The sequence below is a fragment of the Aythya ferina genome (assembly GCF_964211825.1).
Source record: "Aythya ferina genome assembly, chromosome: 6".
NCBI lineage: Eukaryota > Metazoa > Chordata > Aves > Anseriformes > Anatidae > Aythya > Aythya ferina.
Genome location: NC_140303.1, coordinates 25,317,529 through 25,330,587, shown reverse-complemented (window position 1 = coordinate 25,330,587; position 13,059 = coordinate 25,317,529). Strand labels below are relative to the sequence as shown.

Genomic DNA, 13,059 nt, shown 5'->3' with positions numbered 1-13,059 from the left:
GCAGTGGGTGGCAGTCTCCCACGACATTCCCTTGTCCTGCCCTCTCTCCACAGGTTATGCCACTCTCCAGGTTTGCTGGGTGCCTGCCGGTGAAAGAGAAGGGTTGATATTTTGCCCAGGCCCTTAGGTCCTGAACCAAAATGGCAGCTGGAGAGTCCCCTCCCGTAGGAGAAGTCTTCATCGACCTGCAGCAGGTGAGGTGGGAATCCAGCGGCAGCGGTGCCGTGTCTGCCCCGGGAACCGCGCTGCTGCCAGGCCGTGCGTGGGACCCGCGTCCTGGCAGCCTGCAGCAGCACAGAGCCTCCGCTCGCTGCGGCTGTGTCGGCACCAAGGGTGCCCCGAGGCTGCCCACAAGGCCAGATCTGCTCTGCTGTGGTCAGGAAGGCCAGAGGGTGCCTTCGGGTGCTGATGGGTGCAGTAGGCGAGTGGTAGGAGCCTCTGGGAGCACATGGTGCCTGCAGCTCCATGATGCTCCATGCAGCTCCATGGTGCTCCAGCCAGACGGTCTCTGTGAGGAGCTGGGCAGCTCTCAGTTAGACTCTCCCTGTTTTTACCATGTTTGGGACACCCGTGCTGAGGTGGGCAGTGAAGCAGCCTCATCCCCACGTGCACAGATATGTCCGAGGTACAGACCTGAGAGCGCTGTATCTGGCACCGCTCACCCATGGGCCCTGCCTCCATCCCCAGCCCACTCCCCAGCTCGTTTTTATTCTTGCCTCTCCCTCTCACACCTCCTTCGTTACCCAGGCCCCACCACAGCCACTGCTGAGTGCCCGGTGCTCCCTTCCCACAGCCGGCCTGCAGAGATGCTCGGTGCCCCCGCAGCACCCAGCCTGGCCGTGGAGGGACGTGGGGGGAGGCAGAACGCGGCCCAGGCCGCCTTGCTCCCTCTTTCCGCCCAGCACAGGCAGATTTGTCACAGTTGGGCCTCCTCCTGTTTCCATGGAAACGCAGGAGTCCACAACAGCTCAGCACTGGCATTTCGGCTCTATTGACGGAAAATTTTACCAGCTGCAGCTGCTCAGGAGGCAGAAAGGACAGGAGTCACCTGGCGATGCTCTTCTCAGAGCATCTCTACCAGCAAAAGGCAGAGGAGTGCCTGCAGCCTGAAACGTGAGGCTTCTCAGGCAGAAAAGCCTGAAGAAGGCATGCTAACGGAAACACGGGAGCCCCAGGATTGCAGGAGAGGTGGGGGATGTACAGGGTGGTCAGTGCCCCAAGGGCAGCTCACCAGAGCAGTAAGAGCAGCTTTGAAATCTGCCTCCCCGGAGCAGGGATGCCGTTTCCCAGAGAGAAATCTCAAGAGGGAGGGCTGTCAGACTGAGCAAAGGGAAGGCCGGAGGGTAGCAGTAAGGTGTGAGGAAAGAGAAATCCCAGCTAAAAGAAAGCTGCACGCCTCAGCTGGTAGCTCAGAGGCTTGCTGATCTGTTCTGACTCTTGACTCTCAGTGGAGCTGTGCCCATAAATGAGTAACTGTTCCCCAGCCCTGTGGTGTGATGCCCACTGCTCTTCAGCAAGCTCAACCCCATTTGCAGGACCCAGAGGACTGTAGGAGTCTGCAGTGTTTGATTGTTATCTGGTGATTTCTGTGCAGGGCAGAGATCATGCAGAGAAAGCCTCTCCTGGTGCCGAGGACGATGAGGACTTGGATAAGACCTTGTCAGTCGAGAGATTTGGGGACCTGATAAGCAAGTCAGCATCAAGCAATCTGGAGAAGCAGAGACGCAGCTACAGTGAGAGAGATTTTGAATGTACGTAGGTCTGAACCACCATACCCACTTCCACCCTCACTGCTAACCCTGGCTCAGCCTCACGTGCTCTGCAGCCTTGTGCTGGGGTCCCTGCAGACCCTTCCTCCCTTCAGAGCAATCCCTGAATGCTATCTACACCCAGTGCCCACTGCCTCATCCCAGTCTGCTCCCAACCAGTGTCCCTTGTCCCTGGAGGCACAGCTACTGCCCAGCCCAGGTGACAGCATTGCTCAGGCCTGGGTGCTCGCTCACCTCCCCACCCAGTGTCAAGCACCTCTGCAGCCACTTCCACCAAACTCAAGTTTCCAGTTTGAAACTATTTTTCTTCCATATGGCTGCAAAGAAACATCCAAACATGGCTAGGAGCCAGGCTGTCCTCCCCAATCTGAAAGCAGATGGCTCCAGTCAGACATGCCTGTGTATTTCTAAATAGCAACCACGAAACCATCAGGTTTATCTGCTCAAAGAAAGGACAGAAAAATAAAAACGGAGTGTGAGTTTAAAATGCTGTAGCCGTCTCCCCTGAAATCCTCTGATCAGCACATTTATTCCACCAACCACCCTTCCATGAAGGTGGCAACAGTGAAAGTCACTCTGGCTGTAAAATGAGAGTGTGCCCGCAAGAGCAGCCATAAGCTACTGCCTGGTGTAGACTGGTTGCATTAGCTTGTAGTAACAGTAACGGGCAGGAAGAGGAGTACCCCAGCCAGCCGGCTGTTTGTATGGAAGGCGAGTAGCAATGGCTGGGTCAGTTTCCCAATCTCCAGCTCTCCACAATCAGATGCTGCTTATTTTACGACTTAACTGTGATAGGATGCAACCTCAGGAACATTTTGTCCTTAGGACATCACCAGGCTGCTTGCTGCTTGGCCACTTCTTTCCAGTTGGTGCTGTAGAAGTTTGCTAGTAGAAGTCTACTACTATAATGCACCCCAGCTGCTACTTTCTGCTTGTGCCATTTCTCCACAGAGGCTACACTAAAACAGCACTTTGCACCGAAGCACACAGTCACTCGCACACATGGCTGCAAGGTGCTGATAGCTTTGCTGCGGGTTGAATACCTGGACTGTGCTGGTGGGACTTACCTGCTCTGGAGCTCTGCCTGTGGGCACAGCTGTGCGAATTGGCTCAGAGTACACAGATGATCTGCTTGAGCATGCATGGCAGAAGCTTCTTGGAAAATTTGCCTACAGGCTTGTACTGTTTTGCTTTTTTTTTTTTTTTTCTCAATAGAAGTATCCTCTCTTTGTCAGAATCAAGCTTGTTTTCCTTTGAGCTCCTGATGTGTCCCTGTTATCTAGGACTGTGTCAAACCTAGCTATTGGAAATTTTATGCACTTTGTATTCATGAAGTGGGAAGATCTGGTTAGGCCATTAGACTTTGGAAGATATTCTACGAACCCATAGAAGTGAATGCTCCTTGGGTTTAGAAATGTTTCCTGCCACTCTCAAAGCCAGGAATCACTAACATGATCCAAAATGCAGACATTTCTGTCTTGGGCTTATGCAGTCAATCCAGGAGTGAATGGGCTGTGTCTTCAGCAGCAGCTTTGCTGTAGGAACAACGTCTGCACAGCTGGGGCCTTCCTTGCTTCTTGCTACATTAGAAATTAATGCCTGAGCTACCCATGGCAGGCAGAGCAGCGCTAGGCAGCACAGTAGCAGGACAGGAGTGCCAAAACCTGCCAGTGAAAAGGGTACATCTAAAGGGTACATTTAAGTCAAAGAACTAAAGAATGCTTTGGAAGAAAAAGAGTTTATAAAGAGACCAAACTCTTCCCATTTTGCATGTATGGCCATTCCCAATCTCTTCTAATCTTGCCACAAGGCTCTCCTGCTGAACCAGGGGTGTGTGTGAAATATTCCGTCTGTTCCCAAGGGGGGAAACAAGGGAGAAAAGACTTGAGAAACCAAAGGAAAGGAAACATGACACCAGAACAATGAACCTGCCTGGCTCTCCCAGGGAGAAGGTTACAGCTTCCATTGAAAACGTCCTTTGAAGGTAGTTTTCACTATAAACAGATTTTGCTGCCATGTCACAGGAAAGCTGGGAAGGAACCAAATCAAAACAGACTGGAAACAATTCCTCAGGAAGAGCTGCTGAGCAAAGCCCCCTTGCAAAGCGGCTGGTGCCCCCGTGATTTCAGCTGCTCCGGGTGCAGCCCCAGGGTCTGTGCATCCTGCAGGCTGTCTATGGGAGGCTTTGTGCCTGCAGATAGACCAGGCAGAAATGGCTTTCTATCTCTTGCAGGGAGGTGCTGAGCTTACCCTGCTCCCTGCATGGTTCATTATCATTGTTTTTGAGTGATGGCTCAGAAATGCCATTAATTTCTTCTCGCTGTGTAATTCCCACGACACCCAGGTCAACCCTGTATGAATTTCTCTTTGTAGATTAGTTTGACGAAAAGTCCTTCTGCCCTGTTTTTTACCCTGGTTTATAAAGAGAACCTCCTAACTGAACCTGCATTTCAGGGGCTGGTAGGCACAAGCCTCCCCCAAGAACCTGGGACTTGGATTTATGTTGCATCTGCACTAAAAGACTTGGTCTGTAATTCCTGTCAAAGCCTGCCAGTGAAATAAGGCACATCTATTTAAGCTGAACTAAAGAACACCATGCAGGAAAGAAATGTTTGTAAATGGCCCAAACTCTGCTTATTTGATAAAGTGAGAAGTATTTCCCTGTGTTTAGGAAGGGGGTAGTGTCTCTGGCAGGTCCCTGCAGCTCTGCCTAGCCGTGCGAATGGCTTTCAGCAGCCCTGGGAGAGTCCTGCCTTGCCCAGGGTGGTGGAGCTGGGTTGGGGAGGTTTGGCACTGCATGAGGGCTGCCTCCATGGCCACGCCAGGCTGGATGCATCAGCCTGCCACATCGCTGAAAGAGCTTTGCTGTGTCCCTGCGGGCTGGTGGCTCTCCTTGCCCTTCCTGGCCCTTGATCTCCAGACCATGCTGTTTCCTGGAGGGGCGTCTGGCAGGTTCCTCCCAGCCTTTTCCTGCCCCTGACTCTCTTTTTCTCTCTCAGTCCACCGCCAAACCTCGCACCACATCCATCATCTCCTTTCCACTCACCTCCCTTCTGCCCTCAAGTACCAAAAGAGGCCCCCCCGTGCCAGCAGGAGGAAAAAAAGGAGAAAGAAAAAGAAGAAAACCTCGGTACCCCCCTCAGAGGTCACCCCCACCATCCAGGAAGTGGACGAGGAAGGGGGAGAAGAGGAGGAAGAAGAGGAAGAAGAAGAGGAAGAAGGAGAGTCTGAGGCGGAGGAGGCCCAGGAGAAAGAGATCTCTGCAGAGTCTGAGGGCGAAGCTCGTGGGAAGGACACGTCCCCTAAGCTGGAGCCCCCAAGCAAACCAAAGGCAAGGCTAGGGCATCCCTGCCTGGGTGGGTGTGGGAGCCTGGGGGCTGTGGAGGGAAGGTCAATAAAGGGTTTGTGGTCAAGGGAGTGAGCTGCTTGGGTGGAAGAGTTTGTAGAGGAGAGCCCCAAAGCTGTGGGATATTGTGGGAAGAGTGGTTCTGTCCCTGCCTAGCAGAGATGGGCACCAGGGGACAGTGACAGGTAAGTCTTTGCCCAGGGTGGATGCTGGGGAGGGTGTGCGTGACCATGTAAGATGTGGGAGAAGATCAGTGTGTCTGTTCCTGGGTGTACCAGATGGGGGGCTTAATATGGCCAGTCCCAGGGTGTGTGTGGCACATGGGGGATGTTGGAGTGGCCTTTACTAGTCTGTGGGGACACAGGGAGGATCTGTGTGCCAAGGGCTGTGCCAAGGGCTGTGCCAAGGGCTGCCTGTGCTGGCTCGTGCTCTCAGGGCTGTTGTCTCCGCAGTTCACCATCGGCAGCGATGAGGACGAGTCCGGCAGCGCTCTGGCCCCAGCGCAGTTCCACGTGGAGGAGGAGTGTGGCATCCTGTCCCCCGCGCCGTGCTTCACCGACCTGCAGCCGGACAAGAGCTCTGCCTCCCTCCCCAGGTAGCAGAGCGCAGCTGAGCTGCTGCCACCCTGCACGGGCTGGGGGGTCACTGCTCTGCCCCTGGGGTGGAACAGGGAGGTGTGTGGCTGTGCCCAGCCTCTGCTCTCCTGCTGAACCACAGGGGCCACATGGCTCAGTGGCTGCAGCAACACTGCTGCTCCCCAGCAGGATGGTCGCTTCCTGGGATCTCTTTAGCCCTATGGGATCCCCAGGATGTGGGTTTAGGGGCACTGGGCTGTGCATGTGGTGTGTTCTTTCTCCTAGTTAGTTCATGCTGACCTGCAAGCTGGGAAACTGAGTAAGGACCATGAGGTCCTCATCCCCTGCCAAGGGGCAGAGCCTGTCGCCACTCCCCCTGTTTGCTACCGTCAGTCTCTTTGGTCTCTGCAGCCTCCCGGGGCCTCGGGAACGTCTGTCCCGAGGGTGGGAGAAGCGCAAGCCCTGGGGCCAGGTGGCGAGTGGGCAGCGAGTTACCTACGACTTGAAGGAGAGAATGTGCATCGGCAGCATGACCACGCTGGAGAGCGCAGCGTACCAGCGTGTCCCCACGGATGAGGCTGAGGCCCAGATGCTGGCATCCGCTGACTTGGACGGCATGAAAAGTGAGGCTCTGTGGTACCACAGTGCGCGTGTTCCTTGCACCTCTCTGCTTTGCCCTCTTCCCTGACAGCTCTAGGCATGGTCATCAGCCTTCCCCGAGGACCTGGTCCTCATCTCCCTGTTCCTCAGCCCCTGCTTTTCTAGCTCTGACTCCTCTCTGTCAGTTTTGCCAGAGCACCAGTACCCATCTTTCCACGTGAGCCCAGCACCTCTCCTCCCACCCAAGCCACAGGTGCCGGCCCTCCTCCACCCACCCCACTGCCCTCTCCGTTTCAGGGCTCCCTGCGCTTCCCTGAGACCCAGCTCTCTCCTTCCCTGACACACTTTCCCAGTTACCAGCCCTCCGTGTGCCATGCCAGCTCTTACACGGCAGACACCCGATGTGAGGAGCCTCCCCTCTCCTCCGCGCCGCTCACGGAGAGGCGGCTGCCCCTTCCCAAGCGCCTCCGAGGGGCCTGCCCCCGTGCGCGCGTGAGGGCAGACAGCAGAGACGTCATGGAAATGCACGCTCCGGGCCCGAGGACATGGAGAATTCAATAGGTTGCTCTGCAGGCTGGAGAGGGAGGGAGACACCAGAGGGGAGTGAGGGAGAGAAGCGGTGCTGTGCGCGGAGCCGGGCTGTCCCTGGGCAGCCAGCGACAGACCCCGCGGCACAGCGAGGATCCCGCTCCCGAGGAGCCACTGGGGCAGCCCCCGCAGGAACATCCCTGGGTGGAAATATCCTTTCCAGGACCTGGTCAGTCTGCAGGGGCTGCTGCAGCCAGCACCTTCATGCCCCGTGCCCAGGGGAGCGAGGCACCGGGGCTGGCCCCAGGGCTCCGGTGAAGCCCTCCCGGGGCAGCTCGCCTTCTGCGCTTCAGCCTGGCTACCCCAGCCCCTGCTCTGAAGGTGAGTGGCTCATGGCGCCTGACCCCTGACCTTCGCAAGGACAAAATGACAACCCCGCAGAAGGGAGAGGAGGCAGCGAGGGAATCGGAAGGGGGCAGGAGCCCTGAGGTAGCAATGAGCACCTGCATTCGCAACTCGCTCGGCTATGAAGACTTGGATGAATTTGCCTTCAATTTTGAAGACTATGATTTATGGGAGGCCATCAGAAACCATCTGGGCTACCCAGGCGGGGAGCCCACCTGTAAGTACCAGAGCAGTGACCCCCGGTTGCAGCTGTAGAGCCCCGATCTAAGTATCCCCCACCCTGTGTTTGCTGTCTGCTGCCCCCTCTGTGTCAGGTTTGTCTCCTGGTTTAGAGAAGGGATTGTCTGCCCTGCTGCTTGCAGCCCTGTGCCTGGGGATGCTGGAGGAGCTGTCTGTGTGTGTGTCTGAGGTCTGTACAGATCCATTTCATAGTGTTGAGGTGCTTCCCTGTGTGTATCTTGCTCGAGTAGTTCTGGAGGCAGCTGCATCTTTAGTTTGTGCTTCTCGGGATGTAGCCCATGCTGTGGCCAGAGGAGAAGCTGCTATGCATAAGAACAGAGAAATTTTCCTTCCATCTGTGGCACAGAGTGACAATGAGCTGTTGCTGTTTGCTGGAATTTGAGCTGGGCCACAGATCCGAGAGAAGCAGAAGGTATCAGGTTCTCAGCTCTGCACTGGGGAGGACATAAACTAGTGCCTGTGTCTGCAGGCTTGAGTGTTGTTTGTGAAATCAGCTAATGGCAGGCTGGCTGGGGTGCCTGGAGAGGGGAAAGGAGGAAGGAAGTGAGAGTGAGAAAAGCAAGGAAGGAGAGAATAGGAATCCCAAGAGCAAAGAGCACCTTTCTGTTCTCTGCATCTGTTTCCTTACCCGTGCAGCCCTTGTGAAAAACTGGCTCTCTGAGCCATCCCGGGGACTGCACAGGAACCAGAGCCTCACTCCCACCTTTCTTTTCCTTTCTTTTCTCAGCAGGCAGTGGTCACTCGCAGTTAAAAGGCAGCTTTGCGTGTCACCTTGGGAGTGACACCATTCACAGTCGTAGCTCTGTGGCAGCTGCCCAAATGTCCTCATCTAGATCGTGCTCTGATTTTTCAAGGCATTGTACAAGTGCGCAAGGGAAGGTGACATGGCCCCAGAACTAGCTCGCTTGCAGGCGTTGCAAGCAGGAGTGGGGAGGCAGAGTGCAACACAGACTCAGGAGGCTTGGTTCAGTTTCTGGCTCTGCCACAGCGTGCCATTATGATCTTAGGTAAAATATTTAACTTGCCATTCCTCCCAGTCCCAGCATCATTTTCTCTGTCTCAGCTAGTCCATCTTTATAAGCCTTGCAGCCTCTGGGGAAGAAACGTCTGCCTGTGTGCTTGTACAGGGACCGGCAAGTGGGGATTTGCCTCTGGCTACGTCTGGTACTTGTTACTGTAAAGTCACAGACAATTTAATAGGAGCAAAGTTCAAAACACAAACCTGGAGCAAATTGTCACTGTCAGCTGTCCCAGGCTGAGCAAGCTATGCATTAAAAGTGGGAGAAATTGCCCCAATTTCACCCAAGAAACAATGGCAGCTCTTGGGAAGGTGGAAGGGGCAGATTGCTTCTAGAAGGTGTGATATGCATCACTTATGAAGGGGGGATATTGGGCTTGCTAACAGTTAGCACATTCATTGATTGCTACAGCTAATGCTGCAGGTGCTTGAAATAGGATGTGCTGCCCAGTCAACTCTTAATTATTTCTGCACAATAAATCCACACTGTGAATTAATCCCGCAGAGATACGGCAGAGACAGAGAGAGCAGACACAACAATGTCAGGTCTGTACAGAGGCAGCTCGTGTCCAGCTAGTGCCGCTTGCTCAGCTACTTGCTACGTGGCAGTTGCTCTTCCAGGATCATCTCTGACTGAGGAGGAACAGATTCTGCAGGGCAGAGTCCTTGTTGGACCTGAGCCGGTCTCTTTATACTCCTTTTAGTTACTGGAGCACGGGGGCACTGTGCAGGGACACCTGGGTGGTAACAAAGATTAGCTGGGGTCCAGCTGGCTCTGTTACCTTGAACTTAGCACCAGCCAGGACAGATTTGGGTTCTGTGCCAAGCCATCCAGGGAGTCTGTATTGCATTTCCCTAGTATCTGATCTATTCGTGTTTTTCCACGGTGCAGTGCATGCTGACATCTGAATGATGGAGAAGTGACAGGTCTTCAGTCTGCTATTTCTGCTTTAGGTGGTCTGTGTTAGGAGAAAAAATACATCCCGTCTTGGCTGAGTATGCGTGCAAACAGCACCCAGGAAAGTTGTCTTGCTCCTGCTCTCTATGTTGCTTCTCCCCCTGTCCTGGGGTCCACAGAGCTGATTCCTGGTCCCAGGCCCCCATACAGGACTGACAGCATGCCTCTTGTCACAGCCTCCAGAGATGCGTGGCAGGTTGCAGGTTTGTGCTTTCTCTGATGCTAGCTGGCACCTGAAGCACAGAGAGCTTGCATCTTCACAGCTCCTCTCGTGTCTTACTTAGCTTCCTTTTCACAGTGACACAGGTATTCTGTAGACACAACAGGCGTGGCCCAACCTCATCCTCACACACCTGTGTGTGTCTGCACAGGTCTGTCCTGTCTCTGCCTTCACTTTCCCACTTAGACATGCTCTGCTACCTGTCTGCACGCACTTGGCCATATAGCTGTAATACACATCCCACATGCATGTACATACTTCGGGGTTGGTGGTGTTAGTGTGTCTCTGTATATCCATATTTACTCACAATCATACTGTCCCACTCCAGCTAAAACTGGGAAAGCTGTGGCAAGGACAAGAGCTCTTTTCCAGAAGCCAGCACAAGGCTTTTTATATGTTGATACATGTGACTTTTTATGTGTTGAGTAACATTTTGTTTAGTCTAACTTTAAATATTCCAAGAGATAGGGTTTCAGTCTCTTCTTCCTTGAGGTGATGCTCTAGCTTACCATTGAGGCAAATAGGAAATGTTCACCCTTGCTGTGATGCTGGGCCAGCAAGTTGCTCTCTAGTACTGATACACCTACCCTGATGCCTCGTTCTGGTCTTTCTGCTTGTGGACGGAGGGTAGAGGAAGGAGGAAAGTGGGAGCTAACACATGGGTTGAAGGCATTCTGCTGAGTTGGATGGGCTAGGACTGATTCTGGAGGAAGACATTAACCAGTGGACAGTAACACTTGTCATCTTCAGATTTATCTGGAGGAGAAGATACTTGGTCAGCCTGAGAAATCTGACTGGTGGAAGCCAACGTGGCAAGATCATCTTCTGGAAGAGACTGTGGGAGATGCTGTGTGGGAGGGTGACACACCAGGCTGTTGTAGTGGAGCCACCGTGAGAATCATGCTCCATAAACTGTCCTCAGACACTGTCACTGTCTCATGCTCTGCTCATGGGGAGCTACTGGAGCTAGCTATGGCAAGAGCCGTATGTGGTGAGAGGGAGCTGCACTGGAGAGTTTGGCTTCAAGCAAGGAGGGAAGAGCTATTCTCTGGGAACATCACCCTTGGATGTCAGTCCAAGATTGTATCCTGAGTAAGGACCCCAGGCTTCAGGCTCTCACTTGAACTTGACATTCGTTTGGGGGAAGTGGCTGTGGAGCATGCAAAAGCTGTGAAATCTATGCAGAAGTCTGAGGAAGCCCCCCCAGATGCACAGCTCCCAGAAACGTTTGTGTCAGTGGGCGGTTATTGGCTCCTATTGACATTGCAGTGCAGTAAGTGGAGCAGGGAGGAGTCCAGCTGACAGCAGGACTTGCATCAGCAGGGCAGCCAGTGGGTGAAAATCCCCTGAGGCTCACTATTGATTCATTTTATATTTAATTTAGCAACCCAGATTTCCAAGAAGCAAAGCCCTGTTACGCTTGGCCTGGTGCTGGGCTGTTTCTTTCCATGCCATAGATGCACAGATACCTTCCTGCAATGTCAAGGAGAGCGTGTGGCCTTCGAGCCCAATGCTTTGCACTACTTCTCATGCCCAGAGAGCTCATGGTCTGTATGTGCTGTAGGTACTTGCTCAAGCATCTTGTCCAAGCACTGTTTCTCTGGCATTGCAGATGGGGCTGGCCAGATCTTGGCAAGCTCTGGCTAGCTAATAGCCCTGGTGTAGCTTGGTGGTGGGTCTGTAAATGCAGCCTCTCTGGAGGCTTCAGGAGGCTGTGATTCAGCCAGCCAAGCCCTGTAACACAGACCTTTCACGGGGCACTGCAGCACCACCGTGGATCGTCTGCAAACGGCGATAGCCGGAGTTAGTTGCACAGCCTACATGCCAGTCCCGGGTCTGCTCTGTTACACTGCAGTCTCACCACACAATTAAATAAAACGGCCATCGATATTTCCACGCATCTCCCAGACCAGCAGCTAAATCTCCTTCCCTTTCACTGTCCTTTATGCTTGCTGAGCACCAAGCCTTTTTCCAGGGGGAGAAATGAGCCCCAGCCAGCTGCCTGTCCATGCTGTCGGGGTGCAGAGCTATGCGGGCAAGGCTTCGGACTGCTTTTTGTTGGGGCAGCGTGGGGAGGGTTCGCCCACCGCTCATGCAGGTACCGTGGATAAGCTTTTGCAGTGATGCCCACAGCCTGGGAGGAAACCTCCTTCTGAAGGCATCAGGAACAGCTGGACGTAGGCAGGTGAGACAGGAAAGATCTTCAAAGGCCTGGAGGGTGATGGTGAGTGCTCCAGCTGCCAGGGCTCTGCTGGTGTAATCTGATGGGAGGAGGGTGGGCTGGGATGTGGTTCTGTGCCAGGCAGTGTGTTTCCACTAGACACACCGGTGGGCTTTTCTCCTTTCCCTTGTGCTCAGGCCACCGTTTTGAAGATAACCCTGGTGTGAGGAGGCATCTGATGAAGAAACCGTCTCGGAGCCAGATCACCAGGACAAGCAAAAAATTAGCATCAGCCCCATCTGTCAAGAAAAAGAAGAAGAAGAAGAAGTTGGATAGAAAGCCTCATGAGGTATCCATGTGGTGTCCTCCCACACTTGTTCAGAAGCCATAAATCAGGATGAGAAACAGGCATTTTATAAAGTGACAAATGTAGTTTCATTATAATTATTTTTTACATGGCCTTGGGAGTAACATTTCAAGCTCTTATCCATTGTCGTGAGGGCTGAAAAAGTACTTTTTCAATAAAAGTTGAGATTTCTCTGAAATCACAGAGCCTCAACTTTAGGAAAGACATTAAAAAAAAAAAAACAGTCAGAGAAATGGTAGTGCTGTTTTGGAAGTCGGCAGCACAGTGATTTCACCATCTCTGGTAAAGAAAGTTAGTAGAGGAAACCTGGGGGAAAACTTATTCTAGCCAAGAAGCAGGCAAAGGAAAAAGATGTGAGTTTTGGTAGAGAGGGGTCTAGGGTTGCACCATTCTCTCTCTTCTGCCTGTGTCATCTTGAAGCTTTCTGCTTCTCCATGTGCTGATGGAAGCTCTTGCTCTGCTGCCAGTGATATTTGTCCCGTCTGTTTCCGTTCTCCAGCCCTCTGGTTAACTAAGGCAGGTTTACCCAGGCATTGCTATAGACCAAGCAGCACACTGAGGACAAAGCTGAGGCTTTCCACATACTGCTCATAGAACTCCGCGTCGGGGAAGTCTCACATCCTTGCTGTAATCCCTGCCAGGTTTTTGTGGAGCTGAACGAGCTGGTGGTGGATAAGAACCAGGAGATGCACTGGAGGGAGACAGCCCGCTGGATCAAGTTTGAGGAGGATGTGGAGGAGGACACAGCAAGGTGGGGGAAACCCCACGTGGCTTCACTGTCCTTCCGCAGCCTGCTGGAGCTCAGGAAGACAATTGCCCATGGTGAGTCAGGAACTGCTTTGTGCCACCAGCCAGGGTTTGTGCATTGCTCT

The 13,059-nt window shown here is 53.4% G+C and overlaps 1 protein-coding gene across 2 annotated transcripts in view; it reads left to right on the top strand.

Moving 5' to 3' along the window:
* Positions 1-13,059, top strand: part of SLC4A3 (solute carrier family 4 member 3) — a 33,524-nt gene that overhangs the window by 4,979 nt on the left and 15,486 nt on the right. Inside the window, exons 2-8 of one of the 2 annotated variants that reach the window (XM_084523683.1) lie at positions 54-194; positions 1,595-1,751; positions 4,769-5,100; positions 5,568-5,710; positions 6,102-6,313; positions 12,018-12,169; positions 12,829-13,009. In XM_084523683.1, coding sequence (XP_084379809.1) covers positions 141-194; positions 1,595-1,751; positions 4,769-5,100; positions 5,568-5,710; positions 6,102-6,313; positions 12,018-12,169; positions 12,829-13,009 — 1,231 coding nt within the window. In that variant the 5' untranslated portion in view covers positions 54-140. Of the gene's footprint in view, positions 1-53; positions 195-1,594; positions 1,752-4,768; positions 5,101-5,567; positions 5,711-6,101; positions 6,314-6,340; positions 7,441-12,017; positions 12,170-12,828; positions 13,010-13,059 lie in introns of those variants that run through there. The other variant, XM_084523684.1, reaches the window with a different exon arrangement.